This window comes from Elephas maximus, chromosome 13 (genome assembly GCF_024166365.1).
Source record: "Elephas maximus indicus isolate mEleMax1 chromosome 13, mEleMax1 primary haplotype, whole genome shotgun sequence".
Lineage (NCBI taxonomy): Eukaryota > Metazoa > Chordata > Mammalia > Proboscidea > Elephantidae > Elephas > Elephas maximus.
Genome location: NC_064831.1, coordinates 80,509,080 through 80,533,281, shown reverse-complemented (window position 1 = coordinate 80,533,281; position 24,202 = coordinate 80,509,080). Strand labels below are relative to the sequence as shown.

At 42.3% G+C, this 24,202-nt stretch overlaps 1 protein-coding gene across 10 annotated transcripts in view; it reads left to right on the top strand.

The window, feature by feature from the left end:
* AKAP13 (A-kinase anchoring protein 13) overlaps positions 1 to 24,202 on the top strand; it is a 395,855-nt gene that overhangs the window by 356,559 nt on the left and 15,094 nt on the right. For 8 of the 10 annotated variants that reach the window (XM_049905678.1, XM_049905675.1, XM_049905676.1 and 5 more), the window contains 13 exons: positions 2,024 to 2,091; positions 4,378 to 4,444; positions 8,712 to 8,847; positions 10,426 to 10,538; positions 11,145 to 11,297; positions 11,897 to 12,147; positions 14,648 to 14,773; positions 14,886 to 15,003; positions 15,580 to 15,828; positions 19,549 to 19,625; positions 20,200 to 20,381; positions 20,518 to 20,600; positions 23,207 to 23,401. In XM_049905678.1, coding sequence (XP_049761635.1) covers positions 2,024 to 2,091; positions 4,378 to 4,444; positions 8,712 to 8,847; positions 10,426 to 10,538; positions 11,145 to 11,297; positions 11,897 to 12,147; positions 14,648 to 14,773; positions 14,886 to 15,003; positions 15,580 to 15,828; positions 19,549 to 19,625; positions 20,200 to 20,381; positions 20,518 to 20,600; positions 23,207 to 23,401 — 1,818 coding nt within the window. The remainder of the gene's footprint in view (positions 1 to 2,023; positions 2,092 to 4,377; positions 4,445 to 8,711; positions 8,848 to 10,425; positions 10,539 to 11,144; positions 11,298 to 11,896; positions 12,148 to 14,647; positions 14,774 to 14,885; positions 15,004 to 15,579; positions 15,829 to 19,548; positions 19,626 to 20,199; positions 20,382 to 20,517; positions 20,601 to 23,206; positions 23,402 to 24,202) is intronic. The other 2 variants (XM_049905674.1, XM_049905673.1) reach the window with 2 other exon arrangements.

The window sequence follows — 24,202 nt, the reverse complement described above, 5'->3', positions numbered from 1 at the left end:
TAATTAGCAGAGCTGGAAACTAAATCAAACTGTATCGTATGTAGTTGGGCAGATGTTCTTGTCTCCTTGTAGTGTTATCAAGCTAATATTTCACATACTGTTAACAAAATTTTGTTGGGGCACTTGGCCTTTGGATAAAATAAACATAGGGCCTACAGATAGACATTTGACTAGGTTCCAATGAGCTGGGCACTGTGCTAGAGAGACCTAATTAAAGATACAGCAATGGATAACACATGGTCCCTGCCTTAAAGGGAGCACTCGGTGGAAGAAAAAATTGAAGATACTCACAGTTCAGTACTGTTGGTGGTGTATGGAAGGGACCTGTGGACCAAGTGGACATTAGACAAGCAGCTGTTCAGGAAGAGATTCTGTTAGTCTCCTTCTAGTGTCTTCCCTTTACCATCCTCAGTCCACACCGCTCCACATCCATGTTGTTGTTAGGTGCCGTCTAGTCGGTTCCAACTCATAGCGACCCTATGCACGACAGAATGAAACGCTGCCCAGTCCTGCGCCAACTTTACAATCGTTGTAGATGACCTAAAAGAGCATCTTGCCCGTAATTAGTGAGTTGACATTGATAGGACCTGTGGCGCTTCCTAAATCAGGGTGAAGAATTGCCTCATGAGTGGTATCCGCTGTTGATTTCCTGAGTGAGCCTTTACCACAAGTCTCTCCTCATCGGTTGTCCCCGCAGACAGCTGGTTTGTTTGTTTCTACTTCACCTCTGGCCTCCTGGCACTGTTCTGTTTTATGACTTCATAGCGGCAGTAAGAGCTGATGATGACCTTTCTAAGACACAGAGGGCTAGGTTTTTACATCAGCAGCCCTTGTAGGCCAAGGGAGTGAGAAATAAGAGTTGAGATAGAATCATGTCCATGGCAAGCTGTGGTCTTTGTTTTGTCTTCCAGGAAGTCTCCCACTTTTCTCTTGAATCAAGAGTTCCCAGAGGCACTTTGGGGTGGTTCTAATGACCTTTCTCAGTGACTCTTGACTTGGGGAGGATTGTGAAAAAGCCATGGGCACTTAAGGGGGGAAGTAGAAGGACATCAAGTGGATAGATTTTCAGATTCACACTCTATCTTTGGCACAGTCATAGAAATTTTACAGCCCTTATTAGGGAGTTTATGTGTGTATTTATATATTTGTGACTTAGACTCATTGATGGCAGACACTTTTAGTTTTGGTAGCTGTTGTGGATTAAATCGTGTCTGCCAAAAATGAGTATCAACTTGGCTAGGCCATAATTCCCAGTACTATATGGTTGTCCTCCATTTTGTGATTTTATGTAATTTTCCTATGTATTGTAAATCCTAATCTCTGCCTGTGGTTAATGAGGCAAGATTAGGTTATGTTAAAGAGGATTAGGGTGGGATACAACACCCTTACTCAGGTCTCAGCCCTGATCCAATGTAAGGGGAGTTTCCCTGGAATATGGCCTGCATCACCCTTTATCTTACAAACGATAAAAGGAAAGAGAAGTGAACAGAGAGATAGGGACCTCCTACCACCAAGAAAGATAAGCCGGGAGCAGAGCCTGTCCTTTGGACCTGGGGTCCCTACAATGGGAAGCTCCTTGACCAGGGAAAAATTGATGACAAGCACTTTCCCCCAGCACTGACGAAAAAGAAACCATTCATTCGCCAGGAGCTGATGCCCTGAATCAGACTTCTGGACTTCCAAACTGAAAGAATAAACTTCCGTTTGTTAAAGCCACCCGCTTGTGTTATAGCAGCACTAGATAACTAAAACAGTAGCCTTTCCACTTCCTGCCTGAGAAATTCCAGGCTTCTAGTGTTTGTTTGTTAATCAGAAATCACATCTGCTCTTGTTTCTCCTCCTCCAAGGTGACATCACAGGCCTACTTCCCAGAAGAGGGCTGCAGTCTTTCAGTTAGAGTCATAGTCTTCCATGGGAGCAGCTTTGCTCAGAGATCTGTGTGCTGCTTGAGCAGCCATAGAGAGGCAGAACCTAGGATCTGTTTGCTTTGTCGAGGTGACCTTGGGTTTTGCTTTCTTTTCAGATTGTGGCGCTTTTGTCCACAAAGGCTGTAGAGAAAGTCTGGCCTCCTGTGCAAAAGTCAAAATGAAGGTAAGACACTTCTGGCTAAAAGAAAGCTTAATATAAGGGGTTTAAACCAGTAAAATCCCCAGGAGATGGGATTTTTTTTTTTTTTTAATTTAAATTATTTTATTGAAATAAAAAATTTTTTTCTAAAGTATTGAATTCTTTTCTTGACTAACACACTCAGGAATTTGAGACATTTAGAAAATAAAATGCTTCCAGAACTTCTCCATGTTAAATGTACATTTTTTAGGATTTTAATATTTGTATCACTATTAAAGTAGCTTTCTTCTTTACCATGTCTGCGTACCCACTCTGCTGTTCACATACCTGACTTCCTCATTCAGGACCAGGAGAACAGCAGGTGGAAATCAGAGGCTTTCATATTTGTTTGGGCTGGGAGGTGTAACGGTTAGACCCAATCTATCTGGTAGCAGTTTTCTCCACAGGGTTCATGATACCAGAGTAAAAAGGGCCAGTTGTCTGGTGTTGCCTGCTCTGAGCACACGTTATGTGATAATGTGTACTGCTTATCAAGTAGCCCTTGTATGCGGCCCTTAAAAATGAGTATGGGTTTGAGGGTGTACCTTTTAAGTAACCTGTGTGGTTTTCAGTGTCCAGTTACACGTGAAGTGTCTTTTTGTTCCTTGTCAGAAGAGTACTCTCCAGATACATCTACACAAATGCTTAGCGTGTTGTGTGCTTCTCCATCAATAACCGAGCACCTCTGTCTAGTGCAATGGCCTCAATCTATAGAGTGCACTCAACTCACTTGGAGGGCTTGTCAAAAGACAGCTTGCTGGGCCCCACGCCCAGAGTTTCGGATTCTGTAGGTCTAGGGCCGGGCCCAGGAATTTGCATTTCTCACAAGTTCTCAGATGATGCTGATACTGACCTAGGGTAAAGATGGCAAACTTCTGTACCCTGGGTCCTTTTCAGCCCAAGGACAGATACTTTGTTTGGCTCATACAGTATTTAATTTGAATTAATGCAGTCATTTAAAAATCATATTTCATATCAATGTGAATTCCTTAAAAAATTGGAAGATCTTGCAACCTTACCCGGCACTTCTAATTCCCCATACCCTGATGCTCCTTTTTTTCCATAGTACTTATCATGTTCTCAAAGTGCATATTTAACAATCTATATTTATTGTGTTTATTGTTTTTGATCTATACCTTACCCCCACTAGAATGTAAGCTCCAAACTTGTCGAGCACTGTGAAGGCAGGAATTTTTGATCTATTAAGGTATTCTAAGCACCTAGCATGGTGTCTGGGGTGTAGTTCCTTAAATGTTAGAGGGACAGATGGCAAGCAGTGATAACTATAGCTAGTGGCTGCTGCCTCCTTTACACAGGATGTGCGTGTTCCAGTCCATCATTTCTGTTACTTGCCCGACTCAGTAGGTATTTGAGTTTGTGGTCTCTGACGTGATCAGTTATTGCCATTGTGAATGTACTAGGTTCTATAGAAGGACAGTGATACAGCTGTAGCTCCTCCCATGTAAGAGCGTGCAATCTTAAAGGGGGACTTCCATTTTAAACTGAAAGTCACTTGTTTTCACTAATAATTTCCTCCAGATTAATTGCCTAAGTCTAATTTTTCAAAATATTTTTGTTACGTGATACAACAACAGTCTTAAGTAAAATTGGCATTTTACCTAAGGATTTGACACCTTACCAATGTAAGTCACTGGAGAAGTAAAAATGAAGAAGGCCCGGATGCTGCTCTTAGGGAACCAGCAGTCTAGTGGGGAAGACAGGCAAGCAGCCAGTTACTGTAAATGAAACGAAAGCTGTGTGGAGGCATGCACAGGATTCTGAGGGGGCGCCAGTCACTACCTTGTGTGAAGGCAGGGAAGGAGTTGTGGATGGCTTTACCTAGCAGGGAACACTTAGTTTTGAAATAGAAGAACACCATGTCTCTGAAGGTGAGAAGAGCATTCCAGGCAGAATAAATAAACCTCATCTGCAGACTCTGCGAGCTTGAATCTGTTCTACTGGGAGCCCTCATGGCACAGTGGTTAAGAGCTCAGCTGCTAACCAAAAGGTCAGCAGTTCAAACCCACCAGCAGCTCTTTGGAAACCCTATGAGGCAGTTCTCCTGTCCTTTAGGGTTGCTGTGACTCAAAATTGACTCAGCGGCAACTGGTGTAGGATGCTGAGGATCAGTAGCAAGAAATAGAGCAGAGGAGGAAAGAAGACTGGCCCGAGTGGACCGGACCAGCTCTTTTCTATTCTAGCCGTCTTGAAACTCAGCAATAGATCATTGTAAATGCAGTCTTCATCGTTTTTTGTTTCTTTTTCCTTCAGCAGCCCAAAGGGAGCCTTCAGGCACATGACACGTCATCTCTACCCACAGTCATTATGAGAAACAAGCGTAAGTAGCTAATACTACCTCTCACAGTTCACTTTTTGACTTTCTGGTTCTGGACTTCAAAATACTCCTGTAATCTTAAGTAAACTTAATGAAGGTTTGAATACCTATTTTGTAGTGAGTTAGAATAATCTACTATTTAATCCTGCAGGTGCATTGACCGATGGTACCGTCAAACCTTCTTTGAATGTTTCTGGAATGATGTGTTTGTAGCTTTAAAGCTGGTGGCACCCTCAGCCCCATGTGCTTTAGCAAATGATGCAACTCCTGTGCATATAGATTTCCTCATCAGTAAGTCAAAAATTGTAGTGCTTGCTTTTAGTGCCTCACAGTTCTGTGGTCAGGTGAGATCTCCCTTGTTAAACTTCTTTATAAACTGTGAAGATACATAAATAGTTTTTTTTTTTTTTTCAAGGACCTCAAAGTGGTACACAGAATTGAGTAAATCACATTCCTCTGTTCACCTCAGACTATTTTCATCAGTTCTTGCAAGGCTACACTTCGGTTTTATTTTGCTTAATATTTTTCCGTTTTTATTCTCCATCCCCTATCTTATTATCCCTTTTCCCTCGTTAGGACCCACATAATATATTTAATGTTTGTCCCTCTGCCATATCTTTAGAATAGTATCTGTGATTGTGTGTTGGATTTCAATTAGATAATGATACGACTGTGGTTATACATTCCGCTTCTTATTTTACCTCAGTGTCATTCTGAGGCCGATACATGTTAATTATATGTAAGCCATCGAGTCAGACTGCTGCATGGGTATTCCTTTAGATACATATACCAAAAACAAGCAAACAAAACCCGTTGCTGTCGAGTCGATTCTGACTCTTAGCGGACCTCCGGGACAGAGTAGAACTGCCCTGTAAGGTTTCCAAGGAGCAGCTGGTGGATTCGAACTGCCAATCTTTTGGTTAGCAGCTGAGCTGTTAACCACTGTACCACCAGGGCTCCTCATGTACACATAAACCAAAAAAACCCACTGCCTTCAAGTCAATCCCTACTCATAGCGACCACGTACCACATTTTAATTATCAGTTCCCCCAAAGATGGACAGACATCTAAGTTGCTTCCAACTATTACTATAAATAAGATAGTAATGAATATCTTTATAGTTGGCTCCTTGGGAACCTATGTAAGAGTTTCTCTAAGACAGTGTTTTTCAAAGTATGACCTCTGGACCAGTTAGAAATGCAAATGCTTGAGTCCAGACCTACAGCATCAATAATTTGGAGCGCGGGAACTAGCACTCTGTTTGAATAGACCCACCAGGTGACTCTGATGCACACCCAAGTTTGAGAACCACTGCTGTAGAGTATAACAAAAAAAAAATTAAACCCAGTGCCATCGAGTCGATTCCAACTCACAGCGACCCTACAGGACAGAGTGGAACTGCCCCCTAGAGTTGCCAAGGAGCGCCTGGTGGATTCGAACTGCTGACCCTTTTGTTAGCAGCCGTAGCACTTAACCACTATGCCACCAGGGTTTCCCTAAGGTATAAAGTCATACTTAATTCCTGTAAGTACTTACAGATAGTGCTCCAGAATGCCAGTCTCTACTACCACAGAAGGTTTTTTAGACATATTAAAAAACCAAGCCAGCTGCCATCGAGTCGATTCTGACTCACGGCAACCCCATGTATGTCAGAGTAGAACTGTGCTCCATACAGTTTTCAGTGACTGAGTTTTCAGAAGTAAATGGCCAGGCCTTCTGATATGTCTTTGGGTGGGCTTGAATCACCAACCTTTTGGTTAGCAGCCAAGCTCTTAACCATTTATACCACTGAGGGACTCCTTAGACATACTAAGTCCTGTTATCAATCTTTGCGTGTAGATTACTACAAGAGAATCTTTGCCAAACTGAGATCCACTTCTGTCAGTGATCTTCCATCCATTCCACTTACCTTTTATGACTCTAATCTTCCTTAAACTGTTTTCTTTGTGTCATTATCCCATGTTTCAGAAACGTATTTTGTAATACCTTTTAATTTTTTTATTTTAAATATCTATTATATTTTATATTTTGTATTATATACCAGGTACTTTGTGTCTGTCATCTCCGGTTCCCACAAGGATTTATCCTGTTTTACCCACTGAGCCAATACCGTGGTTAGGAGTGCAAACTTGGGATACTCAGATTGTATGGGTCCCAGTTTCAGCACCGCCGCTTAATAGCTGTAGACACATACAAACCGTCCCTGTGCCTCAATTTCCTTCTCTGTAATATGGGGGTGGTAGTGGGATTTAAATGAGAGCCTACCAATAGCATTCTTAGTAGCAGGCATTTTTTAAGTGTTAGCTTTTGCTGCCGTCATCATCACCATCACAAGTAAGGAAACTGAGGCTCAAAGACACTGTGTAACTTACCCAAGTGAAATATGGTTTGGTTTAGCAAAGAAAAACATACTTTCATCCCCGTCTGCTGCCTTTCAGATACAAATCGTTCTTTATAACTTTCAGGACTGGACGTAGCATGGCTTCATTCTGCTTCTCCAGCCTTTTCACTGATTCCTTCTATAAGTCTCTGTTCCTCCTCTGTTTGCAGCCTTCTTTTTACTTACTACTGCATGATTATTTCTGACTTCATTCACACAGTTCCTGTCAGAATACCCCTCTTTTTCTTCCCACCCGTCTAGATCCTTAACCGTTCTTCAAGAACCAGTGTTCCTTCTTCCACCGGATCTTGCTCGCACACTGACCTCCCTGTTGAAACACTTTAACACTTACGGGTATCTCCTCTTGTACCAGCTGTTCCCACCCTCTGCTGGGCAGATACTGTATCTCATCCTCTGTGTGCTTCCTGCAGCAAGGGTCTGATATTGTGGTAGTGGGTCACATTTCTGATTTTTTATTCTACCACATTCTTCTTAAATAGGATTTGAATTGGTAATTCATGATTTCATTAATTTTTATTAAGTCAGAATCATCCTGAAGTATTTAAAGCCGTATCAGCCCACCCAAGTCTTATTTGTGTCAGCTTCTACCACTCCTAGGGATGGACAGATAACCAGTGTCTGGGGCAGGAGCTCTGTTACCAAGAAAAAATTATGGGTTTCTCAAATGCCAGTGTGACCACTTTAGCAAATTGGAGCTCCAGTTTCTTCTGTGGTCATGTTAAGGAGAAATACGCAATATGAGAATTACTTAGCTATGTGACATTAAAAAACCAAACCCAGTGCCGTCAAGTCAATTCCAATTCATAGCAACCCTATAGGACAGAGTAGAACTGCCTCATAGAGTTTCCAAGGAGCACCTGGTGGATTGGAACTGTTGACCCTTTGGTTAGCAGCCATAGCACTTAACCACTACGCCACCAGGGTTTCCATTTGACATTAAGTGTTGCATTTTCCTCATCTGTAAATTAAAGGAATTGGTCAAAATCTGTCTTCTGACACAGCACGCAGTAGAATCAGGTGGGGAGTTTGTAAAATATGTAGACTCAGGCCCCACCCCCAGGGACTAGGAGGCCTGGGAATCTGCGTATCTTCTTACAGGCAGTTCAGGTGTTTCTGTTGTAGGTGACCCCAAAGAACACGGCCTCACTTATCTCAATTCTTTGAATCTTTTATTTTTAGTTTGATTTTTTTAATTGTTGTAAATATACATGTAACGAAACATTTGCCATTTAATTTTTTAAAAATGCAGTACTTTTGCATGATTCTTTGTCTCTATTGCCTAGTTTCTATCCCACCCTCTCTTCTTGATTTCTTATATATCTTGCCAGAGTGTCTTTATGCAACCTAAGCAAATGTTAATTTGTATTATTTTTTTTCCCCATGAAAGATAGCCTATTATATACTTTGTTCTGCACCCTGATTTTTTTCCCCCTTAATATATCTTGTAGCTCTTTCTGTGTAAGTAGGAGAGTGTCCTCGTTTTTTTAATCAGCTGCCTAGTATTTATGTTGTACCATAACTTATTAACCACCCCTCTTTGGTTACACATTTGTGTCATTTCAAATCTTTTTCTTTTATGAACGACGTTTCATTGAATAACTTTGGATATATATCATTTTACACATACATAGCATATCTTATAGCATAAACAGGTCCTCAGAGTGGAATTGCTGGATCAGAGGATATATGCGTTTATAATTCAATAGATATTGCCACATTGTCCTCCATAGGGTTTTTATACCAATTTACGCTCCCAGGGAAAAATGGATTTTAGAGCATTGTGCTGCCACTTGGCACTTGTCCAGTGAGTCAGTAGTAGGTAGGCATGGCTGTGTGGTGCTTCAGTTAGTGTCTTCTCTTCCTCTGCAGCTTCACAGCCCAAGGAGCGCCCTCGGTCAGCAGTCCTCCTGGCTGATGAAACCACTGCCGCCCCAGTGTTTGCTAACAGGCGGTCCCAGCAGAGTGTCTCACTTTCCAAAAGTGTCTCCATACAGAACATCGCTGGGTAAGTGGGGTTTAAAGATAGCACAGGTGACAGCTAGGTAACTGTCATGAGCATGGTAATCGGGTCATTTGACAACACGATCCTTTTAGAAATAAAGGTGTAAAATAATGGGTTGGTGCATAATTGGGTCATACAGAATGGGGGTTCATTTGGGAGCACTGTGATGACTGCCATTTTGTAACAGTGAACTCCTTTCAACACCATTATCAGGCCAGGTTCCCCTAGGCTTTTGTAGATGTTTAGTCCCACTTTTGAAAAACCTGAGTTCTACAAAGATAATTTTTAAATCAAAATAGGAAGTGGGAGTAGGGGAAAGGATAATTTAATTACAAAGTTTTAGTTGCAGCCACTAATGTTTTCAGACGTCAGACTTTTTATTGTTCAGGAGAACCTGGTGTTTTTTTCTCTTTTTGATCTGTTTTCCATCCTTGCCTCCTGCCTCTTAAGTCAGTGTCATGGGGGAGGGCGGGGGATGGGTAAGGGAGCAGTTACTACTGTCAGGTTCCCCCTCACTCATTTGCACTGAGTACGGTTTGTGGTCCCATTGGCTGCTAACTGTCAGGTCAGTGGTTCGAGCCCACTAGCCGCTCCGCAGTAAAAAGATGGGGCAGTCTGCTTCCGTAAAGATAACAGTCCTGGAAACCCTGTGGGGCAGTTTTACCATGTCCTGTAGGGTCGCTGTGAGTTGCAGTTACCTCATTGGCAATGGGTACAGCATTGTTGTGGTGTCCACTGACTATTCAGGCCTGGGCTGTCGGGTGGTCAGCACAGGGCTGATTATGATGTTGCCGGCTGTTCTGGGTAAGACGTCTGCCTTCCCACCAAGTAAATAAATCATCTCAAATGTAGGACTCGAAAACATCTCTTGCGTCTCTCTTAACCTCAGTTGGAGGAAAATTCTTAACTAAAGAATACAGATCTCCTTTTGTCTCTGTTTCCTAACACCTGTGCTGGCTAATGTTGCCTCCTCCTTAAAAAAAATTTTTTTCAAATATTTTTATTTTGTTTTTATTTTGTATTTTCATTATCTCCAGAGGTCTTCTTTTCAAAGTTGTAATGTTACCAGAGTTTGCGTTATGTCTTTAAGAAGTTGATCTTTAAAGTTTTAAATGACTCTTGCTGGCTTTTATGCATACAACAAACATTTATTGGGTGCTGCTATGCTAGCTGGTAAGTTAGGGTTAAGATAGATCAAGGCATAGTTTATTATAAGTGCTTGGTCTGTAGTTATTTAGGGAACAGGAAAAGAAAGTACAGTTGTTAGGCAATGAGTTTCAAACTAAGAAATTTCTTATGTAATGTGCACGTAGTTTGAGGAAAAACAGTTCTCCTTGCTACCTACCATTGAAAAAGAAATCCTGAAGCTCAAAAAGTTGGAGGCTGCAGTGATGGGTAATGTTTCCAACCTTTGTAAATAGTGTTGCATGTTGCCACATACCTGACATGCGTATATTTTGTCTTCAGCCATTGGAGTTCTCACAGCCAGCTGCCGTTGTAGAGTTTGTCAGGCACTCATCCAAGAGCAAACCACAGCTCCTCAGAATGCATTTGACAGGCTGTGCTTCTTTTTGTCTCCAGAGTTGGCAATGATGAGAGCATGTCAAACACCTGGAAATTCCTGTCTCATTCAACAGACTCACTAAATAAAATCAGCAAGGTCAACGAGTCGACAGAGTCACTGACTGATGAGGGTAAGAGAAGGGGATGGCCCATGTCCTGTGCAGCTCCAGACTGTGTGCCATTACCAGCAGTACAAGTGTTAATGGAGCAGTAGTGCCTGCCTAGAGAATCCTGTAAAGTTTCTCTGGATTATCTGTAAAACATCAAGTGGTTTTTGATGCATTGCTAATCATATGTCCCAGGTGTCCACTCTGCACTGTCCACTGAAGGATGTCATTGAGTTCAATGTGGTACAGATGCTTTTCTTCCCCTCGATTTCTGTACACTTTCAGTTCTGGTGCTCTAGGCACAATTGCAAACCTGCTTTCCAAACATGTAACGTTACCAGCTCCCTTCCAACTCTTACTTCTTATAGGAATCACAGTCAGCTTTGATTGGAATGATGTTTATCCCTGTTAACCGGAGCCTTGAGTATGGTCTGTCACTCCCAAACAGGAGATTGTTTGTTGTTAAGTATCAGAATATGTGCTCCATGAGTATCCCCCGTATCAATGCAGCACATTTGCGTCTTAGGAAATCACTTATCACCCTGAGGGTTATCTCCCTGAGGAAAGGCCAGCATAGCATTTTAGGAGTCACAGACTCAAGACTCTGATCTTGCTTTTTGGCATTGTGAGGAGTAGGTACAGACATGAATGAAGGACAACTAATGGGAGACTTTGAGATTGAGTCCAAACAGCTAGAAGCAGAGTCCTGGAGTCGAATAGTGGACAGCAAGTTCCTGAAACAGCAAAAGAAAGATGTGATCAAACGGCAAGAAGTGATTTATGGTAAGACTCTGCATTCTGTTCTGCTGACATTTGATTTGTGTTTTCCAGCATTTTTATCTGGTGATTTATTGGACTGTGGAAAGTTGACTTTTGAGTAGCACCTTAAAGATTTCCTTTAAAAACTTTGAGGTTCAGTGACATGCTCTTGTTTGTATCCTTTTTGCCCTTTCATCCCATTCTATTTCCTTTAATTTTATTGAATATTTTATTTATATTAAGTGCTTATTTATGTAACAGTTCTAGAAAGAATCTCTTGTGAAAGTACAGTTGAGTTTGTCAGCTACACTGAAAACTAGACTAAACACAGCCATTTCTAGGAATACAGTAAAATATGGGAGACGCTGAATCCAACGAAGGCTGCTTTGGAAACCACCATTTAAGATTAGTGGAATCCAATGTGCCTATCATCAGAAAATGGTTTTGGGTCAAGTAAAAAATAGAGGAATAAGATGAGAACACTTCTAGGGAAAAGACAGCTATTGACCCACTTTTCAAGTTTGAATTGGACTCTAAATAGCTTTCAGACTACAGCAGATGACCTTGAAGGAGAATCCATGTGAAAGAGTATCCCTGACCGTGAGCTTTGCCTCTCCACTTAGAGTTGATGCAGACGGAGTTCCATCACGTCCGCACACTCAAGATCATGAGCGATGTGTATAGCCGGGGGATGATGACGGATCTGCTCTTTGAGCAGCAGATGGTGGAGAAGCTGTTCCCCTGTTTGGATGAGCTCATCAGTATCCATAGCCAGTTCTTCCAGAGGATCCTGGAGCGGAAGAAGGAGTCTCTGGTGGAAAAAAGCGAAAAGAACTTTCTCATCAGGAGAATGGGCGATGTGCTTGTCAACCAGGTGAGCAGTAGAAGGATGCACTGGGAGAAGAGTGAAGCTTTGGGGTTCCATAACCATGCGTTCCCATCCTGGCACTTCCACTTACTGTCTGTATAAGCTTTGTCAAGTTCTTCTTCTCTCTGAGCCTCAGTTTCCTTTTCTGTAAAATGAAAAGTTTTCTTACCTGTGCTATTTTAGAAGGTTGAAAAGTGTGTACATATAGAGTACCTAACATATATGGTAGATATCCAATGAAAGTTAGTTTTTCTTCCTCAGAAGCAATGTAGTTTAAGGTAAGAGAATATGAGAAATAAGAAAATGTTTGTTGGGAGTCTCAACTTGTCCCTGTGCCTCAAATCAGAAAGATCTCATTTGTCTAAAATCACTTGGAAAATAGAAAGGTGAATAAAAGACTGTCTGTAAAATACTTCAAAGATACATATTGTTGCTGGTATTTTCATCAAAATGTGGTATGGTTTTAATCCCACCCCCTAAAATTTTTTTGGCTAAAAATTATTTTGATACTTTCAGATGTATTTGCATAGACAGGTTTTAATGTCACTTTTAAAAACATTCTTCTCGAAGAAAACCATTGCTAGTGTGGCCTTTGTGGATAGAGGGCATAGTGTGCTCTCGGCACCCTTCTTCCAGCAATTCTCTGCTTCTCTACTGAAGTACTGGAACATTTGTCTGAGAATTGGAGCTTTTGTCCTTTTCTTGTACTCTTGAACCCATACCTCTCACCTCATTCATTAATGCATTTATTCATTCTTCAAATATTTACTGAGCCCCTACGAAAGGCCAAGTGGAACCACAGAAGCAAATGGGGCATAGACCTCTGCCTTGTGGAGCTCATGTTCAAGGAGTGGAAAACAGGCCTGTTATCAAATCAGTGCAAATGCAGGATGGTAAATGCTGTAACACAGGTATCTGTGAGGACAGTCAGGGCCCAAACCCTGTTAACGGGGATCTTCCTCTCCAAATATCCCCCCTCTCAAACATTTCCCGTTTCTCTCTCCCCCTCCTCTGCCATCAGACCTGTGCAGGCACCTCCCACATGTGACCTTGACTTGAATTATCGTTTGTAGCGTCTTGTATCTGTGCACATCCTCTTATAAGACCTCTGATGGCAGGATTCACATCTCAGCCCCATTTGTTGTATGCCGGTGCTAGGGTCAGCCGTGCAGGTCACTTGCTTTGTGATGTCAACACATCACTGAAGATCTTCTTGCCTTAGTTTCTCCATTGGTAAATGGGAAAAGGAAAAGCTACCCTGAACCTTTTTTCAGGTTTTTTGGTAAGGTCAGTTGAGTTGTCTCCAGAGATTTTTAGTATGATGGAAATCGATGCTTAGCATGTATCATAGGAAGCACAAGCAGAAACTTGTTGATTTACCTCAAAGTGAACATTTCTTCAGACAAACCGTTGGGATTGCACACATTTGGGAATGATTTAAGGGCCATGCAGAGTTGTTGCTAGGATTGCTGGCCTGAGGTAAGTAGGATAAATAGATCCCTAGGGAAAGAGGGCTGTTTCTGGCTGATATTCTAACTTATCAAGGTCAAATTTTTTACATTGAATGTCTCATGAAAAACTGAACATGAGTCTCCTGGTTTTATTGTCTTTACCACAAATGAAGGTTAGCATACATTTTGCATTTCTTCGTACAGTACATAGGTCTTCCTGTAAGTTTATGTACACACACGTGTGTGTGTTCTATAATTGATTATGGTGATGTTTGCACAACTCTGAATGTACTGTAAACCACTGAATTGTATCCTTCAAATGAGTGAACTGTATGGCATGTGAATTACATCTTACAATGATTTTTATAATTTATAGAACATTTTCATCACCCCTAAAAGAAACCATGCACTCTTAAGCCCCAATTTCCCCACCTCCCCACTGCCCCATCCCCAGCCGTAGGCAACCACTAATCTACTTTTTGTCTGTGTAGATTTGCCTGTTCTCTACATTTCATATATATGGAATCATATGTGATCTTTGGTGACTGACTTCTTTAGCATGTTTTCAAGGTTCATATGTGTTATAGTATGCATTCATACATTTTTTATTGCTCATAACACATCTTTGTATTATATACCACAATTGTATAGATACTCTGCATTTTATTTATCCATTCATCAGTTGATAGACATTTGGGTTGTCTCCACTTTTTGGCCACTATGAATATTGTATGAACATTTGTGTACAAGTTGATGTGTGGATATATGTTTTCATTTCTCTTGAGTACATACCTAGGAGTGGAATTGCTAAGTCATGTCATAAGTTTATCCTTTTGAGGACCTTCTGGACTGTTTTCCAAAGTGGCTGTACCATTTTTTATTCCCACTAGCAGTGTATGAGGCTGTAAGTTTTTAATCTTTTGGCGGGATCTATGAGGAAGCACTCTTGGGTTTTACGAATAGACTGGATCCCTTTTATAAAATGGGTACTAGACCTTATTAGACTTTATTAGCAGTCTGCGTTTTGGCATAACATCGGATCTCTCTTTTCTCAGTTTTCAGGTGAGAATGCAGAACGCTTAAAGAAGACATATGGCAAGTTTTGTGGGCAGCACACCCAGTCTGTAAACTACTTCAAAGACCTTTATACCAAGGATAAGCGTTTTCAAGCCTTTGTAAAGGTATTGATGTACAGCGTGAAAACCCCCGTAATGCACCAAGGGCAATGTGTCGCTGTCAGTTTTAGCTAGAGCCTTCTTCCTCATGTGGGTCCTGTTTTTTACCCCCTTACAGAAGAAGATGAGCAGCTCAGTGGTGAGAAGGCTTGGAATCCCAGAGTGCATTTTGCTTGTGACCCAGCGCATCACCAAGTACCCAGTTCTATTCCAGAGAATGTTGCAGTATACCAAAGGTGAGCCTCCCCTTTCACTCAGTCTCATGTGCCAGTGGATTGCTTGCAGTCTGTCCAGTAGCATGTGAGACCCCCTTTAGAGGAACCTTTTTATGCTCTAGTAGGTCTAAAAAGGATCCTGTATTTCATCTTCAAATCAGTGTTCTTAGTGAAAACTTGAAATGTTATGTCACCAAGCGTAGTGTAGATGATAGGAAGGGAGGGGAACCACTTATTGATTCCCTCAAGAGTTCAATGACTTGAACAACTTATTCCCCCCTTATGTGCTAGACTGGGAGATAATTCCCACGAGTGCTGCCAGTAAGCGTAAAAAACATACTGCTGCTCTCTCTTCTACTCTCCATCCTGTTTCAGACTATAGCATGTAATTGCATGTTGTCTGTACCACTGAAAACATCTAGCTTTCTTTAGAATTAACATTATGACAGAGGGAGATAGGCATGTGACCTTTGATAAGTTGGCTTCACTCTAATAGCATCATCAGAGGGGGGAACTGGTCAAGGTGTAGGGTGAGAAGGCAGGATTCCCCCTCTGGAAAAGGATTGATTAAAAACAGGATTATTCTTTCCTTCTAAGACAATGAAGTGGAGGAGGAAGATTTAGCCCAGTCCTTGAGTCTGGTGAAGGATGTGATTGGAGCTGTAGACAGCAAAGTGGCAAGTTATGAGAAGAAAGTGCGTCTCATTGAAATTTATACGAAGACAGATAGCAAGTCGATCATGAGGATGAAGAGTGGTCAGATGTTTGCGAAGGAGGATTTGAAACGGAAGAAGCTTGTGCGGGACGGGAGTGTATTTCTGAAGAACATGGCTGGAAGGTTGAAAGGTAAGGCTCTCTTTGTCTGAGACAAGTGTGTGCTTGACAAGGGCAGATAAAATCCAAATGCTTCGGTTAGAAATTCACCACCAGATTTTTTCCTAGAGAGCCCATATCCAAAAATCCCGTAGGAGCAACAATCATTTAATTATTCTTAATCTTACATCAAAAAGGACTGGTTTGAGGTAAAGTTTATAAAATAAAGTAAGATAGCAAGAAAATGGTGTAATCGGGGGCAAGGGGAAATGAGATTAAAAAAAAAAAAGCGAAGGATGAAACCCATGTGAAAATGCACGCTGTTAAGGCCTATTCCTTTCTCTTTGAGAGCTGGGCAACAAATTTGGGATTGGAGTTTCTGGTGGAACAGTTTTAAGGAGGGAAACACAGTCACTCACACAGTTCACGCTCTGTGAGATTAAAAGGAATCCCTGGGTGATTAACATGCTCACCTGCTAACAAAAAGGCTGGAAGTTTGAGTCCACCCAGAAGTGCCACAGGAGAAAGACCTGACGATCTACTTCTGAAAAATCAGCCACTGAGAACCCTGTGGAGCACAGCTCTACTCTGACACACGTAGGGTCACCACAAGTTGGAGCTGACTCCCTGGCAGCTGGTTTTATGAGAGTAAAAACAAACGATTTCTTCAGAAGAGACCTTAGAGTACTCTCTCGTGGGTCCTCATGAAGAGTGAGCTGCGTCCTCCGCAACGTTCGTTACAGCAGTGTTAGACATGGAAGCCTAACTCACATCAACTAGGTGTTCTGTTAGACTTTGTGATTCTCCTCCTGGATCTCACGCTAAAGCAAAAGAGATGATAAAAGAGGTTCATTTTCCGTTTAGTTTTAGTTTTCACTTTTCACATGGTTGGCTCCATCAAGTTAAGGAAGTTAACGAGGTTTGCTTTTTAATTCATCTGCATATCTGATTCGTTTAAAAATAATTGTTTTTGTCAAACCTATACCCTATGGACCTATATGGGAGGTCTGACTTCCCAGGTAGTCTTGAGGATACCCACCGCTTCTCCCTGCCTGGATAAAGTGAATCCATGAAACCCAGGCCAGTGCCATCAGCCCCACTGATATAAAACTCTATTGCATTTAATGTGTGTTTCTCTCATCTCTGAGCACTAAGCAGTGATATAGGTAACTGCCCTCAGGGACTACCCAACCAAGAGTCCTTACCTAGAGTCTCAATATGCTTAGAGCAAATAGGAGAGAAGTCCCAGGCAGTCATCCCTCGGTGGTTTCAAAGATAAATGAAGCAGGACATGTCCTCAGAAGTTGAGATCAAAATAAAGAGGCTTGTAAGGGTCACTGTGAATCGGAATTGACTGTTTGGTACATGATGACAACAACAAGGCAGTAGTGGCACATGATGTTGTGAGTGCTGGACTAGAGGTGTGCGCTGGATACCAGAAGAGGCCAGGAGTAGCCAGTTGCCTGGGAATTTTCTAAAGACTTTGGAAGGTGGTGACGTTTGACTTGTCTTGAAGGATGAAGAGGAGGGTGCCAGACGAAAGGAAGGATGCATTTCGGGAGGATTTGAAAGGGTCTGGCACATGCAGGGAAGGGTAGACAGTGGCCATCTCAGTCAGACAGGCAGAGCGAATGACGGAGAAGATTGGGAAAATAAGCCTTAAGAAGTGGTGCGGACCAGGTTGTACTGGGATGTGTACCCTAGACTAGAAAGTTCACAAGTGATACTGTTGACATTGTTGTTGTTAATTACTGCCAAGTGGATTCCGACCTGTGCTGACCCCGTGTGTTGCAGAGTAGAACTGCTCTGTAGGGTGTTCAAGGCTGTGACCTTTGAGAAACAGATTGCCAGGCCTATCTTCTGAGGTGCTTCTGGGTGGGTTCAAACCTCACTGTTGATAGGGCAAGGCAAAGAATGGGTTCACAGTGGAGGGTTTTTAGTAGGAAAGGAATAAATTAGATTGTTTTTTAGTACAAGGACTGGTAGCATTTTAGAGTGCAGGTAGGAATAAGAGAAACTGGTAACAGAGAAACCCAGAGGCAGAGCTAATCTGGATCTGAACTGCAGTTACTACCTACCAGTTGCCATCGAGTTGACTCCAACTGGTGGCAACCCCACGTGCGTCAGTGGGACTGTTCCACAGGGTTTTTAGTGGCTGATTTTTCAGAAATCGATCTCTAGGCCTCTTTTTTGAGGCACCTCTGGGGGGACTCAAACCTCCAGCCTTTCTGTTAGCAGCTGAACTCTGTTCTGTGATGCTCAGAGAACCCTAATTCAGGACTCTTTCCACTCTGCCACTTTGAGTCTGTCTTTGAGGCAGGGTAGCAATTCCAGGAATACCTGCTCTCTCTTGAAAGGACCTGAATTTCCTAGAGGTGCTGCCACTGCCTGGAGCCAGCACTTTATTCTTCCCTTAACACAGCAGTTTATTTATTCATCCTCAGAATAAACTAATAGATTCCAGCTGTTGAATAAAGTTGTGGTCAAGCCCATGGAGAATGATAGGTTTTCTGGCCTTAAATCCCTCCAGTGGAGATAGGAGTGGTGTTTAGTCATTTTCACCCCAAGTGAACCCATGCCAAGAACAGCCAGTACTGCGTTGGGTACCCTTGGAAAGGGGTGGGATTGTTTTTCTCTGATCCACTGACACTGATCATACAAACTTTAGGATCCAATGAAATTGAAATTTGTGTTTTAGAACTCTTTTTTTGGCAGGCATCTGAATTATTTAAAAATAACCTTCAAAAAAAAAAAAACTAATGGTAGTACATGGAAAATTACTGTGGTCTAGGCTGAAAAGTTAGACCTCCCTAGGAATTGGACACTGTTGCTTCTGTTTTCTTCATAGTTTTGCAATGAATTATACAGAAAGGGCATTCCAGTTATGGCAGAGGTTGTGGAAGAGGCCAAAGGGGCCAGACTGCATAGGAATGGGTTCAGTTCTTCTCCCAAGGAAGTGTAGGCTCCACTTTACAAGTGATGAAGATCACAATAGAAGGCTAACCTCCAGAGATGTCAGATTTTGTCCTTTAGGCAATATGGAAAATGTCACTTTGTACTCCTAGAGAATTAGTCAGATCATGGGTTGTGGGATTTTTGATTTGTGGATTCAACTAGGGATGTGAATTTTGTTTCCAGAAGACTTGAAGGCCGTCTGCCTGGTCCAGGGAGGTTCAGGTTGACTTTTGTATGTTGGAGCTGGGGAAAGAGCCTGTGGTATTCACATGTACCTGCGAAATCAGAGGGCCTTTCTGTGAGCCATTCTTGTTCTCTTGGGAATGTAGAAGTCTGTCTTTTATTAGACTCAGGTATTTTTATAGATCACCTTTTGGCAGCTTTCCTTTTTGTTTATCCCACGCCTTTCCCATTGCTATAGTCAGACATTGAGAAATGTTATGACCTGAGTATTTTGTAAAGTATTTGTTATTTAACACTTGTTGAGGCCCAGTTTTCAAACTTGATTCCTAGAGTGTTGCCCTATGGGACATACCTTTCCAGAGCCGAGTGCTTGGACTTTTCCCAAACAAGGCTTTGGTGATAAATCACATTTTAAAACTGTAGCAACCAGATCAGTATCCTACAGAGCTTTATAGCCGTTGCCATGGAGAGGTGTGATATCAGATCAGGATTTGCCCAGGTGGGGAGTGTATTGCTGAGTAATCCTGTAATTCAGACCCTTCTGTAACTATTAATTATTAATTTTTAAAGTAAATTTTCATTTGTCTCTCCCCACCCCCCATTTCCACTTTGCAGAAGTTCAAGCAGTTCTGCTCACTGACATTTTAGTTTTCCTTCAAGAAAAAGACCAGAAGTACGTCTTTGCGTCATTGGTAAGCTGAATTGTTACTCTTTTCTGTTTGCAATTAATAGTATTAAAAATAGTTACGTATTGGGCATAAACACTATATTATTGCCCCCCTAACCACAATTAACTGGCCCAAGACAAACACCTCTGAGTAGTTTCTATACACCCCTCACAGTTTTCTGTTCTCCATCTCCTTCCCAGAAATCACCATTTTTCTGTTCCCTCACAACCTTGGACGTTTGACAGTTGAGCTAAATAGAAATCTGTCCCTGGGATCTTTCTCTCCTGTTAGGCCCCATAAATTGTGTTCACTTATATTATTGCTGACCAAATTCTGTGGGCAAACTGGGAGGATTTATAGTGCAGAAATGTGACTCAAACCTTTATAGTCATAAATTATCATTCCCCTGTTGGAAATCTTCTTGTTTAATAAAACTTTCATTAAATAATGGGGCATATCTCTTTATCCAAAAGCTGCCATTATTTGTTAAGCCAGATGCCTTTAAATCTCTGCAGTATGCTCTTACCTGAGCTTGCAGTTCCCTTAAGAGTTAGAATATTACATACATTCATCGTATCTGTCCCCTCCCTCTTTTCAGGACCAGAAATCAACAGTGATCTCTTTAAAGAAGCTGATTGTAAGAGAAGTGGCCCATGAGGAGAAAGGCTTATTCCTGATTAGTATGGGGATGAAAGACCCCGAGATGGTCGAAGTCCACGCCAGCTCCAAGGAGGAGCGGAACAGCTGGATTCACATCATCCAGGACACGATGGCCGCCCTGTAAGTTCAGCCCCACGGCCCACCTTCCCAGACCTCACAGTGCCTCTCCGCAATTCCACCCCAACCTGGCAGTGACCAGAGGAATTAATATCTTAGGAGCTTTTTGTTTTGTCTTGTTTTGTTTTGGTTGTTTTAGGAACAGAGATGAAGACGAAGGAATCCCTAGTGAGAATGAGGAGGAAAAGAAAATGTTGGACACCAAAGCCCGGGAATTAAAAGGTAAAGCTGCTGCAAGTAGTCTGTGGCCCTGGTCTGTGGAATGTCTGAAGTTGCAGAAGACTGCTAGTGGTTTTCTGAGTTGCTTGCTACTCCTAGGTTCCAGAGCTGTCCCGGCAGGCACTTGAAAACAGGGAAATGAATAGCTTTTAACAAAAAGGGAAACCAAGCACAAAATGACATGGGTTCTGGTGAAGAACGGCTCTAAGGATGTGTCTGATCCTAGATGAATGTGCCTGATATTGGATGCTCTCATCTTGGCATCAGTGTTCTTGGCCCTGGTAACACTGTTTATACTTCATGTCACAGGAGAATAAGCCAAGATGTATCGTCATTACGGAGATTAAAACCAGAAGTAGAGAAAGGTTTTTGAGGGAAGGAATTCTCCAATTAATCTGTTCTAAAGTTCCTGCCAGTTCGTGGCTTTATCCATTAGCCCCTACCACTGATCTGTGCATTCACAAATGAGTTTTGAGGTATTTCAGGAAGAAGTGTACTTACACTGATTATGCTTAACCACCATTCATTGAGTACCTACTAGGTATGCAGTCCTGTCAACATCCCTGCAAGACAGATACTCTTACCCCGTTGTATCCATGAGAAATCTTGGACCATCAAGGCCAGGCGCTCCAGTCCCATATGACTAGTTAATGCCAGAGCCAGACTTCTTATCCTCTCCTCTGAACAGGAAACCCTGGTGCTCTTCCCTCTTTGCTGGCTAGCTATTGAATTTTCCAAAGTAAGTAAAGACTCTGCTTTGGATAGAAATAAGGCCCAGAGTCAAGTAAGTGTAAGTACCCAAGGGGTTTGGTTAGTCCTTCAAGCTGTACGGTAATTTTTGTTTGTTTTTTTAGTTTCTAATTCTGTTTCTATCAGTGGAAAAAAAAATGATGGACCAATTTAGACTCGAGCCAGTTACTTCATATTTATTTTAAAACTTCCTCCTTTTCACATTAGTAAGCACCTGGCCAGGCATACTGTTGGGTGCTGGGGATGCAGGGATTCCTAAAACAGTCCCTACCCTTCGGGAGCTCATATGCTAGTAAGGGAGATACACATAAATGTCAGGCCACAGAGTGGTTTTACACCATAGCACGGGTAAAGCGTGTGAGGTCCACTAATTCTGCCTGTGGTGAGTCTCAGAAGCTGAGACATGAGCTACATTGGGAAACATTTCATCAGACAGGAAGAATAGTTGTGTGCAAAGGTGGAAAAGGGCCTGACATCTCTGCCAAGGAATGACAGGTTTGGTAGGCCTAGAGTGTTGAGACTTAGAGATGGGAGATTAAGGTGGGAAGGCACCAGGTCTCGAAAGGCAACAGAGAACTTCTGAAGGGTTTGACTCAGGAGAATATCATTTTTTAAGAAAAAGAAAAATGTTAACATACGCTGCTGAAGCAAATTGACAGAATTGCTTGAGAGGTTAAAGGATCCACTGGAAATGGAAGGAGTACCTGGGAGCCCGTGGAAACAGGCTATGTGAGAAATGGGCCAAGAAGGCTGAATGTGAGTAAGAACTAAGGCCATCAAACCTGGTACACTTGGCATGGGTGATGGGACAGAGGGAGGAATGAAATCTCTCCCAGGTGTCCAGCTTGGGTAACCTGGAGGAAAAAGATGTGGTTTACCTAGGAGGAGATCACAGGCTCATGGGAAGAGGTGGGATGTCAAGAGTGGAGGAAAGATTGGTTTCTGACATGCTGAGAATGAGGCAGTCAGTGGAGATGGCCACTGACAGTGGACCAGTGCTCCCAAAAAAGAGGGGGATTTGGGGTATTGTGCGTTATCAGCACACAGGAAGTCATGGAAGCGATGGGAGTGAATGAGCTCCCCAGAAGGAAAATAAGGAAAGTATAGAAGACAGTTCACGATGGAACCGAGGGAAACCCAGGTCTTGCATTGCAGATGGTAGATCTCTAACGTGTCCTGAGAAGGAATGATAGCAAGAGAACCAGTGATGTCCTCAGAGTAGAGGAGGAAAGCCATCTTCAAAGGAGGGAGTAATCATCGGTGCTGGAAAAGATCAAATAAAAGACCTCCTTGGATTCAGGAACGAGCAGTTGGAGAGGAGTGGTGGGGCAAAGCCAGAGAGCAGAGGGTTCAGAAATAAACAGGAGGCAAGGGAGTAGAGGAGCCCTTGGGTGGTGCAGACAATTAAGTGCTTGGCTGCTAACCGAAAGGCTGGCAATTCGAGTCCACCCAGAGGCTCCTAGGAAGAGAGGCCTAGTGATCTTTCAGTCAGCCATTGAAAACTCTATGGACACAGTTTGGCTCTACTACACAAGAGGTCACCATGAGTTGGAAATGACATGACAGCAACTGGTTTGTTCTGGTTTAAGGACATGGAAGCAAACACAGATTTGTCAGAAGACTTAACTGTTCTCTCAGAACTTCCAGTGTTTGCTGAGAAAGACCCAGGCTAGTTTTCCAGGTAGAAATCTCAGAACAGAAACTCGATGATGGTATCTTGATGATTGTTTTTGTTCCTTTAAAAAAGAAAGTTGTTCTGTCTTGTCCCTTTCCATAAGTCACCACAAGGTGGCGGTCACATATTAGTCATCTAATAATATACAAAGAATCACAAGGTGTTTTCTCCATCCGCCCCGCAGAACAACTTCAGCAAAAGGACCAGCAGATCCTACACTTACTGGAAGAGAAGGAGACAATTTTCCGGGACATGACAGAGTGCAGCACCCCGTTGCCAGAGGATTGCTCCCCAACACACAGCTCTAGGATCCTCTTCCGGTCCAACACAGAAGAGGCTCCCAAAGGAGGACCTTTAATGAAAAGTGCAATCAATGAGGGTAATTCACACTCAGCATTACTAGGGAGCACTCTTCTAAAGTGGTTTACATGCTAATATTATCTAACAGTCTTTACTTTTTTGTTGTAAAAAAAAAAAAAAAAACACAGAAAACTATGCAGATGTTATCACTTAGTAAATTATTATCAGGTGGTCATCCCTTGTAACCACTACCCTGCTCGAGAAATACAACTTGACTGTCTACCCTCAGAGCCCCCATGTGCCCTGTCCCCATCATATCTCCCTCTGCTCCTTCAAAAGGGACAGCCATTGTGACTTTTCTAGTAATTGCTTGCTTGTGTTTTTTTTGCTTTTTTTTTTTTTTATGGCTTAATTACCTAACTGTTCTTAGACAGAGCCCTGGCCACCTACTGGTTAAGAGCTCAGCTGCCAACCAAAAGGTTGGCAGTTCGAATCAACCATTAATCGCTCCTTGGAAACCCAATGGGGCAGTTCTGCTCTGCCCTGTAGGGCCACTGAGTTGGAATCAACTACACGGCAGTGGGTTTGTTTTGTTTTTTTATTCACAGACACTGTAGTTTAGGCTTGCTTATTTATTTTGGCATAGCTTTTAAGAGTCTTAATTTATAGTCCCCACCATCCCTTTTCCATACAGCTTATCTTTAAAGAATCTGAGCTTTTGATCAAGAGAGTGTCCCACAATTTGAGCCTCATTCATGCAGCAGTTCTACTGTCTTAGTATCTCCTTCAGATATGCAGCTGGACCCAAAGGCAATTTCTTGTATAGGATTTGACCTTGATATTGTCCCATCTTTTTTTATTATTAGATTCTTAATTTTTT